This window comes from Nicotiana tabacum, chromosome 7 (genome assembly GCF_000715075.1).
Source record: "Nicotiana tabacum cultivar K326 chromosome 7, ASM71507v2, whole genome shotgun sequence".
Lineage (NCBI taxonomy): Eukaryota > Viridiplantae > Streptophyta > Magnoliopsida > Solanales > Solanaceae > Nicotiana > Nicotiana tabacum.
The window spans coordinates 160,511,572-160,523,872 of record NC_134086.1 but is presented as its reverse complement, the minus strand read 5'-3'; the positions used below and the strand labels follow the sequence as shown (position 1 = coordinate 160,523,872).

General features: G+C 35.9%; 1 protein-coding gene across 1 annotated transcript; it reads left to right on the top strand.

Annotated features, from left to right (window-relative positions):
• The first annotated feature begins 374 nt into the window (after nucleotides 1–374).
• LOC107787598 (methionine aminopeptidase 1A) lies at nucleotides 375–11,912 on the top strand. The gene is made up of 17 exons (XM_016609191.2): nucleotides 375–512; nucleotides 624–702; nucleotides 1,896–1,946; nucleotides 2,542–2,718; nucleotides 4,242–4,317; nucleotides 4,565–4,612; nucleotides 4,718–4,762; nucleotides 6,159–6,258; nucleotides 6,790–6,841; nucleotides 6,933–6,974; nucleotides 7,266–7,327; nucleotides 7,416–7,514; nucleotides 7,994–8,067; nucleotides 8,192–8,261; nucleotides 8,522–8,587; nucleotides 8,673–8,761; nucleotides 11,594–11,912. The coding sequence occupies exons 2-17, from the start codon at nucleotides 641–643 to the stop codon at nucleotides 11,669–11,671; spliced, it is 1,191 nt and encodes a 396-aa protein (XP_016464677.1). The 5' UTR covers nucleotides 375–512; nucleotides 624–640; the 3' UTR covers nucleotides 11,672–11,912.
• The last annotated feature ends 389 nt before the right edge of the window (nucleotides 11,913–12,301 follow it).

The following is a 12,301-nucleotide window of genomic DNA, read 5'->3' as shown; positions in this document are numbered from 1 at the left end:
GGGTGGAAAAATTCGGGCCGTGACAGATTATTTTGCCATAAATATGAATTATTATTTTGCTTCCTGACTATTTTCAGGATCTAATTACACCGACAAGAATGATATCAAAAAAGAAAAATAGAATAAATGGTTAATTTTTTTCATGTAGTTAATATCCAATGATTATCTATATTTACTGAAAAAATGTAAATTTAAGATTATTTACATATAATTTAAATAACTTAAATATTTGACATAATTAGTATTCGGGCATCCGCATGCATAGTAATACTAGTATAATTTTATGGTAAGGATATATTTCCAAATTTGACAAAAAATTACTTTTGGCCTCTACAACCTTGGCCAAAGAGGCTCTAAATTTGACCTTATTTTATACAGAGCACCTCAAACCATTATTCTTCCTTTTATTTTCTTTTTGTTTTCCGGTCCTTTTTCGGCTGAACCCTAAACTGAAAAACCCCAGTTGCCATTTTCCTCTCCCTTGCAAGAAACACCCACAACCATATTCAAAGGTCAGCTTTCCCCAGCTCTAAAGATTCAATCTTTCTAACCCTATACCCTTTTTATTTTTAGGTTTTTTCTTATCGATGATGTGGTGATTAATAATGATCTGTACTGTGTAGAAATATTGAAAGAATCCATGGCAGAAGTGGGTGAAGCTACTTTATGTTGTGCTCAATGTGGCAAGCCCGCTCATCTTCAGTAGGTTTCCCCTCTTTTTAATTTTTTATTCTTTTTTCAATTGTAAAAAAGATGTTTTTGTAATTTTCTTTGTTGAATTTGATTGCTTGGGTGGCTTTGATACAAATATATGCTTTATGATATTCAACTGAGTTTGAGGTTATGCATATTGCTTACTTATGTGTTCGGATTTTAAGACTTAAAGATTAATTTTTAAGAGTTAAGTGGATTTTTTAAAGGGGTCAAGATGAAAGAAAAATATTCTAATTCCAGTAGGTGGAACATGGTAGTTTTTGTCTTATGAGTTGAAGATGAAACTGGGGACTGCTGTTCAGAGTTTAGATGATGAAAGGGATTAGAGCTGGATCGTAGCGTGTCAACTTCATTTCTGTGAGAACAAAAAAGCTGACTGGAAATTGTTACCATTGGCTAATATATCTGATTACAAATAAAAATTGTGCTAGGGGATTTTTGTGTCCTTACTGTAAAAATCAATGTTGCAGTTCGAGTATAGTTTCTGTTGTTGGCAAAGGTAGTATAATGCGTGATGTGTGGTAAACTCAAGTCACAAGTTTGGATCCTGGCTAACGAAACAAGTCTGGTATCTAAGTGGTGATAAAGACTAGAGGGCGGGCCCATTATCCTATGAGTTTAAAGCTGGAATTGGCGGATTTCTTGGTTCTCAAAGGTAAACAAGGTTCTACTGTGGTTTAAAGCTGAGTGGCTGAAAATTCTGAAGATGTCTGGATATAATAGAGTATTTCATTTGAAATAGGGGAGATGGATATTCTGAAAAATTCCTTATTATCGCGTAAAAAAGATAAGGGAACAAGTAATTCTGATGCTGGTGTCTCCATTCTATATTTTGGTCATTTTATTTGTATTTGGTGGAGTCCTCATTCCTTGCCTCGTTCCGTTTTCTTGCTGTGTTACCATGTATAAGTAATATTTTTACTGATTCTCATAGATCATATAGAATTCCATTTTACGTAGTGTATCTGTAAGGATATCAGAAACTTACTTTTGGGTACCTTTGTTCATCCTTGGAGTTTGAAATTTAATGCATCCAATACCTGTTGGCAATTGCTACGGGTGATCTTTCATTTGGTTTTGTAGTTATACTGCCAATAGTTGGCCTTACAGTGATGTTAATTTCACAGAAGAGTTTCTGTACTCGGATTTCTCTGCTAATTTATTTTCCCTACTATTCGAAGGTGTCCCAAGTGTGTGGAGTTAAAACTTCCTCGTGAAGGAGCTGCTTTCTGGTTTGTAGCTATGACCATTCTCTTTCTGAACTATCTTCTCCTTTTTTTCATTATCGAGCTAAAGCTTAATTTTGGGGTTACTGATATGTATAACTTCTATCATAGCTGAAACCATCAATCTGTGGTTTTTTTTTGGTAACAGCTTGTACATAGGATGTACAAGTTTGGTAAGAGAGGGATAGCACCTGCTGCTTGTTAAAGATTTGATGTGTGTATAACCTCTGCACCTTTAATGCTATATTTGCAGAGCGTTTTGTGATAGGACTATTCGGCACATTGTTAAGATGGATTGCCTATCTGCATAAGTTGTTCAATGTCAAAAACTTAGGTTTCAGTGGTGGAAACTGGAATAATTAAAGGATATTATAAGAATATAACATTGCAGCTAATAAACAAAATATAAGGTGCAACTATCTGTCTGAGAGACCACTGTAAAGTGGAATTTGGAAAGTTATCTACTGCTGTGTGCTGTGACTGTGAGCCAAAAAATAGAAGACTACTGAAATGAGGATCTCTTTCGATAAAAATAGTTAAATTTATCTTCTCCGGCCATTAGCTTGATACTTTGGTTTTAATGCAAGATGCTTCCTGTCAGCACGCAGGATTGTTTCAAGGCATCTTGGGGCTCTCACAAGTCTGTCCACTTGAAGGCAAAGTTATCTTCTCTGGCAACTGAAACTTCAGGAGCAGCCTCACTTAGCGATGGTTGGCTATATTGCTTGAGGAAAGGACAGGCTCGAACACCCAAACTTCCGCATTTTGACTGGGCTGGGTATGTTTGATATGGTTATTACTCTTAGCTGATGTAATTTTTACTTACCTCTCTGATGTTACTTTTTGAGGATTGCCATGGTTTCTCTTCAATTAGAAAAGGTAGAAGTTAGAACAGCACATTTGTTTGTATAATGGACTACTTTTAATTTGATCTCAGCTAGTTTGTGATGAAACTAAAACTGGCTGGCATAGTCTATTTTGGAGTCAGTGTTTTGCTTTCCTCCTCTACTTGTTTGGATGCTTTTTCTGCTTGTCCTTAACCTCGTTGAGTTATGGAATGCATATTCGACTGACATTTAGTCCAGCTGTAGTTTCTTAGACTTGCTTGCTCTGGCGTGGAGAATCACTGAAAGGTCTTGACAAGTTTCTAATGAAACTGAATAGGCTAGCGTAGTCTATTTTGAGTCACTGTGTTCCTCCTCCTAGTCCTAAAATACGCTAGCATAGTTTTTTCTAATGAAGAGTCTTAACGTAACTGGATTAATGAAGTCGTCTTTGTTTATTTCATGCTCAAATTATGTAAACCTTATTTTATGCGTTTGGACATAGATTTGATTGAAACTTGTGTTGAAAAATAATTTTTGAAAGTTGAAGTTGTGTTTGAACTTTTTTTTCACAAAGATCATATTTCATAAACAAACAATATTCAAATTTTTTTTTTGAAAAAATGAAGCCAAAATCTATAGCCAAACGGGAGCTATATATCTTTCTGCAATTCTCACTGCCTTTTCTCTTAAACCTTTCTTAAAAAAAATATTCAAACCTTATTTTTGCTGCCAAAAAACACATGGTGTTATAAACCTAAGCGGCTATCCAAACAGCTACATGCATTACTAGGAGTACTTGTTATGAAGAGTAAATAAACTTTTGATTTCTCTGTACTTTTTAAAATGATTTTCTTTTGGAACCAAAAGTCAACCAGAACTTATTATTTGCACTAATATTGGAGTAAGTGCGAAGGGTTGCTTGTTTTCAGCAGTAAGTTGATGTCAAAGCATCCAATACCTTGTGTCTTTGGGAGGGATTATTCAGTACCTCGTGTTTTGAAGATGAATTATCCAACTTTCTTTTCTAGGATTCCGATGTTAAAGATGAAAAGTTTTCTAAGCTTCTTTGCATATATTCTTATCTTTACTCGTTTTCTTTTTGTTTGAAGCTTTTGATAGCTGAAATAGTGAGATAACTAGATAAGTAAACTGGAGTTTTAGTTTCTTAGTTCCAACAAAAAGTATTTAGCTTTACTTAGTTTCCTAGCATACTCTGCTCCTCTGTTATATACAAAAAAGTTAGTTTCCTTTTCATCTTTCAGTTTCCCTTTCATCTTTCTGCTCCTTTTGAACATAGCTCTTGCTGTAATACACTGCTGCAAGGATGACACATTCACTCCTTTTTTTTTTCTTTTCCCCCTTTTTCTCTTATTTTCCTACAAAGTTGCTGCTAATGTTTGTTGTCTAAAATCCTTATAAAAATAAAATAAAAATATGTTTGTTGTCTAAAACCTATGGTGCTGACTTCTTTCAGGACGCTAAGGCCCTATCCAATATCAAAAAAGCGTGTTGTACCTGTTCATATTGATCAACCTGATTGGGCAGATGATGTGAGTCATTTTATCTTATTTCTGTATATTCCAAGCACTAGTTAGTCATACGCACACACAGATACACACATGCTGCATATTTTTGCCATCTCTTGTGGAGCTGGATAGCTAAAGATGTTGACAATTGCTTCTATTAATTTGCTTTCCATAAGGAGCTTATGTGCCTAATATTGCACGTTTTTCTCGTTCTGAAGATTGATGATAGAAGATATATTATGTCATATATTTTGTTTGTCTTATTTTGTAGGGTATCCCAAAAATTGAACCCAATAGTGACTTACAGCACGTCGTTGAGGTACTATTTATGTTTAGTGATGATTTGCAGTTATACTAGATGTTTGTGCGTTAACATATTAAATTTTTGCTCACACCACCTGCTTCTTCTCTAAACTTTTTGAAGATCAAAACTCCAGAGCTGATTGCGAGGATGAGAGAAACATGCCGAGTAAGTATTGTCAGCTTATGTTTTTTGATTATGTTCTACCAATAAATTATCTTCTTAATTAGTCTTTTCATAAATCAATATTTCATTCTCTTTAAAGCATAGCCATTTGTTATCAATAGCTATACCATGCATTTGCCTGTCCTTTATTAAATACCACACACTAGTCTTTTTCTAAGTACCTTCCGTTACTTCATCACCAATGTCTCAGGACAGTAAATGAGTTGTGAAGTTAATATGTATATATCTTGGTGGTTAATGATTCTTGCCATTGTTTAGACTATTGAGGTGGTTTAGAAAGAAACTTCTAAGGGACTTTAGGGAATGTGTGATGTCACAGTTAAGATTCTAGCGACTAAAAGGGGAGGAAAATAACACAGAGGGAATATGTGAATGGAGAATTGATTTACGCACACCAGCAAGAAAAAATGCATAAACTGTGCAGTGTAATTTTTTAGTAATGCATGCAATTGCTTCCTGAAGACTTATGTGAGATCTGCGTGAGATTGAAGCCTTAGAAGGGATGCGTTCACATATATTTTAGAGATCAGAAAGAAACCAAGTTAGGAAGACTTGTCTAAGGTGCTTTATACTGAAGCATTAGATTTCCTTCTATGACAGGATACTTTCAAGCTATGATAGGTTAAGTTTTGATGGATTACCAATAACTGGGATCAAGCCCCTGAGTGTATTTCTAATGACTTTGGCTTTCTCCTTTCTGCAGCGGTGCTTTTAGATAGTAGCTTTTGATTGGGTTTATAAGAACCTATGGGGCATGGGTTTTCCAGAACAGATAACTGACATCAATGATTACAGAAAGTGACGTATTTGTATATCCATCATCTATCGTCTAATAATTGAGAGCACTCAATTCAATCACATTCCAAGCGAAAACGGGAGTGGTTACACTCTCTTGTGGAAGCACACAATTATCTTGATGCTTGCTAAAAGCATTATTAGGCTAGAACTGATAGTTGTCCCACTAACAGTAAACCAGGTGCACCAACCTCATTTACAGAATTCTTATATTTCATTCCATTTACTTATACTACTATCCTCAATCGGCTGAGTAACGGATGGTTAGTGTTCCTAAGGTTATAAAGTTTCCACGCCGTGCAGCTTTGGCAAAGAACCATGGTCTAAGCATGTTCACTGGTTCTTCACCAGTCTTTAGGATTTTGTGTGTGAGAGTCTTAATGCACAATTGTTTTTATTATCTTCAAGACCCAATGTTTCACCAGAACAACGATTCGTATAATATCTGTGCTTCTTACTCTCAGTTAATGATTCTAAGCTTTCTTGGTTGAGAGATGGCGAGGGACAAATATTTGGCAATACTTTGCTCTTTCAGCTTTATTGTATTTCTTGAAGTACTTGTTTATTCATATCCTACCTTCAGATAGCAAGGGAAGTTTTGGATGCAGCAGCTCGTATTATTCGACCTGGCGTGACTACTGATGAAATTGATGCAGTGGTGCATGAGGCTACTGTTGCCGCTGGTATGCTGATAGGGCTCTGATCATTTTAATCACTTCTAATAGTTGCAATTGGTTTGTGGAGGCCATTCCCAACTTGTTAGATTTTATTAGATGTCATGCTTTATTCAAGTTTCTGTTAAAGCACAAGCACTTATTTCCTCTCGACTTACACATAGTCTCCTTTTTCGTGCATATTACATACTATGATTCACTGGTACTGTTTTTTTTAGTACTTGGTAGAAGGTGATGTTTCCTTTGCTCCCCAAATTGATACTTGACATGATCTAAGCTCCTAGTTCCAAAAAATAAAAAATAAAAAAGTTTTCCTGGTTTCATATGACACTTATTCCTTGTGCTTGTATTTTAGTATGCTGCTCTTTGCTAAGTTAGATTGTAGGCAAATCATCCTAGCTGAAGTTTGTTGGCTTCATATTTTATCTATAACAGCGCTTAGCAAATCCTGTTCTTAAAAAAATTGATCTATATTGGATCACCTGTTCTTCTAATATGTGGAGCTGCTGTTTTAACTCTTTTTTTGGGTGGCATATGCAGGAGCATATCCATCTCCATTGAATTATCATTTTTTCCCCAAGTCATGCTGCACGTAGGTACTTTATCTTGTAAATGTTCTTTATGCACTGTGTATGCAGGTCCAATAATTTACTGAAAGATGGAATTCTGTCTGCTTGTTGCAGGTCAGTCAATGAAGTTATCTGCCATGGGATTCCAGATGCAAGGTTGGTCTTACATTCGCAAATGAAACTAGTTCTCATTGTTCATTTCAAAAAGGGTGTCATACCACTTTGTTTTTGGGTAAGGAAGAGAGGACTGTGTTATTACCAAGTTTCCTTTTTCTGAAAGCTTAATCATGAAACTACTGATGAGGACTGCGTCTCAGCTCTTTCCTTGGTTGATGTCATCATGGCATGTGTTTACTACATGCGTGGTTTTGATTAGAGGAGAAGGATGTATTTTTCTGATTTTTTTTGTTTAGGCTGTGTGTCATTTGTCACTTGTTATTGTTTCAGGAAATTAGAGGATGGTGATATTGTAAATGTTGATGTTACTGTATATTACAAAGGGGTTCATGGTAAACCATTTCTTACCATTGATCTATTTGGTAATGTTTTCACTTCTTGCAGATTTGATATTTAATTAGTGCACTGCTGATTATGCAGGTGATCTGAATGAAACCTTCTTTGTTGGTAATGTTGATGAAGCATCTCAACGGTTAGTCCAGTGCACATATGAGTGTTTGGAGAAAGCAATATCAATTGGTAGGTTGCATTACTGTATGTTATGCCTTGAATACTTGACATATCATAGGCTTTACCGTTCTATGAAGATCAAACTTAATGCCTTTTGATTCCTGAAGTAAAAGGTCTTGAAAGACAGAGTCCAATAGTTTGCAAAAACAAATAGAGTAAGTATTACTAGTCAATTAGGCTTGTTAAATATGCTCTTTACCCTTTTATTCTTTGCTATTTGATCAGTTGTTTGCTCTTTGGATCTGTCCATAGCACCTTTTCCCTTTTGCTTGCATCTGCTCTGTATATATATACCTAAGTCTCGAATGGTCTTGCTGAGAATTTTCTGTTCCATATGCTCTTAAAGAGTTAGGGAAGTGAAATTAATCTGTAAGCGTGTGCTAATAAAACATGTTGCCTTGTGGGAGAATGTTTCAGTTCATCTTGGCTTAAAGCGTTGATCAAAACTCCAGGTGTCTCACTTCTTTCATTATGCCATTTCTTTGCAGTTAAGCCTGGGGTACGGTTTCGAGAAATTGGGGAGGTCATCAATCGACATGCTTCAATGTCTGGCTTATCTGTGGTAAGATAAAACAAAGTTAGTTTGCCTAAACTACCCTATCAGGTAGATTAGTGAGGCTCAGTTTTTGTTGGAAGGTGACATGTTTTGCATGTTGTCATTTTCTTCTTGTAAACTGGGGTGACAGGTGAAGTCATATTGTGGTCATGGCATTGGAGAACTTTTCCATTGCGCACCTAATATTCCACATTATTCAAGTATCCTCAACAACTTCTATTTAACATTCTATGATTTATCAAAAAAAAGTTGTCTTTTACCATTTAAATCTTTGTTCTGTCACGTGAAATGTAAATGCATCAAATATTTCCTGCAGCTTCTAGCACAATGATGACTGTTGTATCGATTTAACGTAATATTTTCAAATATTGTCCAATTAGTACCTCTGAGATTGTGGTAATCGAAGTTGATCTTGCTTTACTACTGGTAGCTTTCTCTTTGGTTACCTTAACCTGATCAGGAAATAAAGCAGTTGGCGTGATGAAAGCTGGCCAAACTTTTACAATTGAACCCATGATTAATGCTGGTAAATTCTCTTCAGTGCTAAAGTTATTACTTACTGTTCGATATGAAATCTCTTTTCCTTAATGTCTCGATTAATTCTACTTAAGGTGTTTGGCGTGATCGGATGTGGCCTGATGGATGGACTGCTGTGACAGCAGACGGGAAACGAAGTGCTCAGTTTGAACACACCCTCCTGGTATTACTTTATAATCCTTTTTGGTATCTGAATGATTTAATGGTAGCCCTTCTTTATTGTATGCTGTTTCAGATTGAATTGAGATACTTGGCTTGATGAATTGGTTTGTTGTGGCTGAGCACCGTATTTAACTGGAGAAATTTTTCTCGGATCTATTTTTCTATTACACATTGGTAAAATATAAAACTGGACCCAATGATATCCAATATATTTGCTACATGAAGCCATGATATGAAAGAAACACTGTAAAATCTACACTTCTGCATCTCAAATCATGGAGAGTTAAACAATTCACAATGTATTGACTCCGCATGAAAGCAACATATCATGAGCCATAAGGTCAACAATAACAACAAATCCCACAAATGGGGTCTGGGGAGGGCAGTGTGTATGTAGACCTTACCCCTACCTTGAGTAGGGATGGCAAATGGTATGAGGCGGGGCAGGGCAAGCCTTGACCCGCTAAAATTTTGACCCGCCCTGCCCTGCCCCGCCCCATTTAGCCTTTTGTCAAAATTTTGCCCTGCCCCGCCCCGCCCCGCCCTGCCCCGTTTAGACTCTTTTTTATTTTTTTCTCTTTATTTTTATTTTGCAATATGCTTTTAATTTCTTTTACCTTTTCAACTAACTATTGAAACATTTAAAATATTGTTTAGTTGTTTATGCATATTGATTGAATAAAATATAGTTTTTATCAATATTGTATAATGTATAAAAAATGGGCCATTGGACTTGTCCAATTTAAAGATTGACAAAGCTATGTTTATTTTGCAGTTTGGTTCATTATTTGGAGTTGCATAATTGATTTGAGAAGTATTTTAAATAAAATAATAATTTTCTTTACAAGCATCCAATTTTCCCCCAAGTAAAATTCACGTGGAGCAGCACTTAAATACTCTTTTTTAAACTTCAACCAAATAAATTTGAATTCTGATAAAAAAAATCTACACGTATGTGTTGTAGTTCTTGTGAAAATTGAGAAACCTACAAGAGGTCATTTGGTTAATGGGTTGTTGTCCTCTAATACACTGCTTATTGCCCTATCCCTGCCCTGCCCCATTAACTATTTTTAGAAAATGTGTTTTGACCCGCCCCGCCCTGCCCCACCCCATTTGCCATCCCTAACTTGGAGGGCAGAGAGATTGTTTCCGATAGACCTCCGGCTCAAGGAAAGATGAAAAGCTCAGCCTTGTTTTTTTTTTTGGGGGGGGGGGGGGGGGGGGCTCTGATGTTTCTGTAGCCTATAGCTTCTTTTGTAAAGGATTCTTTTAGGAGGTTTGCAGTTGGTCAGTTTAGGTTAAATTCAGTTCGGCTTTTCAGTTGGTAGGTAGGCAAATCAATTACCCAACCTAAATAGGTTTGAATTTTTTTTTTTTGCCTTTTTCTATATAGGTTCAGTTTTCAGTTCCTGTCTCAAATTATAAAATCTTCCTTTAGTTTTGTAGAAATTAATTGTCATACTCTTGCTAATCATAATTATCGTACAATATCCAAAAGATAAAACCAGAATAAGTCTTGGAGAAAGAACTAGAAAAAGATAAATAAATAGAACTTCATAGGTTTTCGGTTTTAGCTTTTTCTTTTTCCAACTTAAACAAACAAATAAAATACCCTAGTTTTGAGAAATGAAAATGGTAACTGACTGAAATTTTGAAAACCCGAACAAAAGAAAATAAAATGGAAATTTCAGTTAGTTTGGATCTATTCTGTTAAAACTAAATAAAGCACACTCCTTCCTTCTAAGGAGAGGATACTTGGGTTGACTTTTTGATGAAATCCAAGTGCTCCTACCCTAAGATGATGAAGAAAAATGCAAAAAGTAGAATGACAGTCTCCACAAATGTGTCCCACATAAGAACTGTTAATGAGCAGAGTCGTGGTTAAATTCGGCTTGTCTGAATAATGGTTTGACCAATGGCTCTTCAAACTCAATGTGAGAGCGCAGCAAGCTTGTGTGTGAATCTTAGTACTGAAGCCTTTTAACTAATAAATCCCAAGCAATTGGAAATTTTCAAATTCTAGTCACCACCCAGGATAGACTAATAGATCAGATGTGAAGGAAAGGATTGTCAGAGCTAATTAGTGGATACTATGGTGTTCCGGCCAACTTGTGCGGCCCTCGACTAATGTATCAGACACTTGATACCTCTCACTAGCACAAGTTTCGGGTAGGTTCATCAAAGTCTTGAGCAGAGTGCTGACATATCCACCCGGGTACTTGTCCCAACTCTGCGCCACAAGGTTTAGGCAAATTGAAAGAATTCATCTTGTGTCGCTTCTGTTGGGATTTGAACTTTGGTTCCAAGATTGTTACTGTAGCTCTTCAACCGCTAGGCCAACCCCTTGGGGGCCAAAAAAGTTGTCAGATTTAAAGTGAAATTAATCAGAATCAAACTTTTCACCACCAGATTAGAGAATTATGAGACATTTACTGGTCTTCTAGTATGACAAAGGAAACAATAAGATCAATCAAATAGAAAATTTCCCAAAGTAACATCAATATTAGTATGTCTGCACTTGAAATTATCAACTAGAAAAGACTGAAATGTTTCTTACTTGTATACAAGAATCTGGGATCAAGAGGTGAGAACTGAGAAGAATGCCGGAATAATCTTTATCAAGGCTATTTCTATCTAGAAACACTAAAGTTTATGTTGCTGAACGTCAATGAAGCAGAACCAAGCTTGGTAGAACTATTGGATTTTTTTCTGTGTCTCGCTATCAGAAAACATTCATATATGCACGCTAGTTAAAGATATCAGAGAATTACTTTAGTAATTTTGCTTCATTCGGGTTGATTGATGTGTGTTTCTGGTGATGGATAATTTGTAGGTCACAGAGGCTGGAGTTGAAGTACTCACAGCACGCCTGCCGACATCTCCCAAGGTGTTCCCTTGGCTGAGTTCTTGATTCGTGGTTTGCATTCTTTTGGTGCAGCATTTAGCGCAATTGAGGATCCACCCAGGCATCAAAAATTTCAGTGACGAGTTGGTCTATTTATGTGTCAAATGTATTTTTTAATTGGCTGGCTTTTGAAATTTTGGTCTTAAAGGTCGTCTAGTTTGTAGACTGAGAATCATAGAGTAAACTGGATGAACGAATCAGTCTTTTCTCGAGTCAAATGCTATAATGAAGCTGAAGCTTTTGGATATCTGATTTCGTATTTGATCAAGCTCTATCTAAGGGGCTTGCTCGGTTTGCCGTTAAGAAAAAAAAATTCCATTATATAACGTTTTGTATAATTAATATAATGTTCGTATTTTGGTATAAAACTTTTAATTACTAAGTAGATTCTATATAATGAAAATGTTTGGTTTTTATAGAGCTCTTCATAACAATGATCGGCTTTGGGTATAAAATTTTGCATTACTAGTAACATCACAGCGTATGCGGGAATCTTTTGTATTACCCTATGGGGAATAAATGTGAAACAAATATAGGTGTATTAGGCAATACTTGGCTACGAGCAAGTAAAAGGCTCAAAATATTTTCAAAGTTGATCCCTTTGATATTGCAACTTCTAATACAATATTTCATATA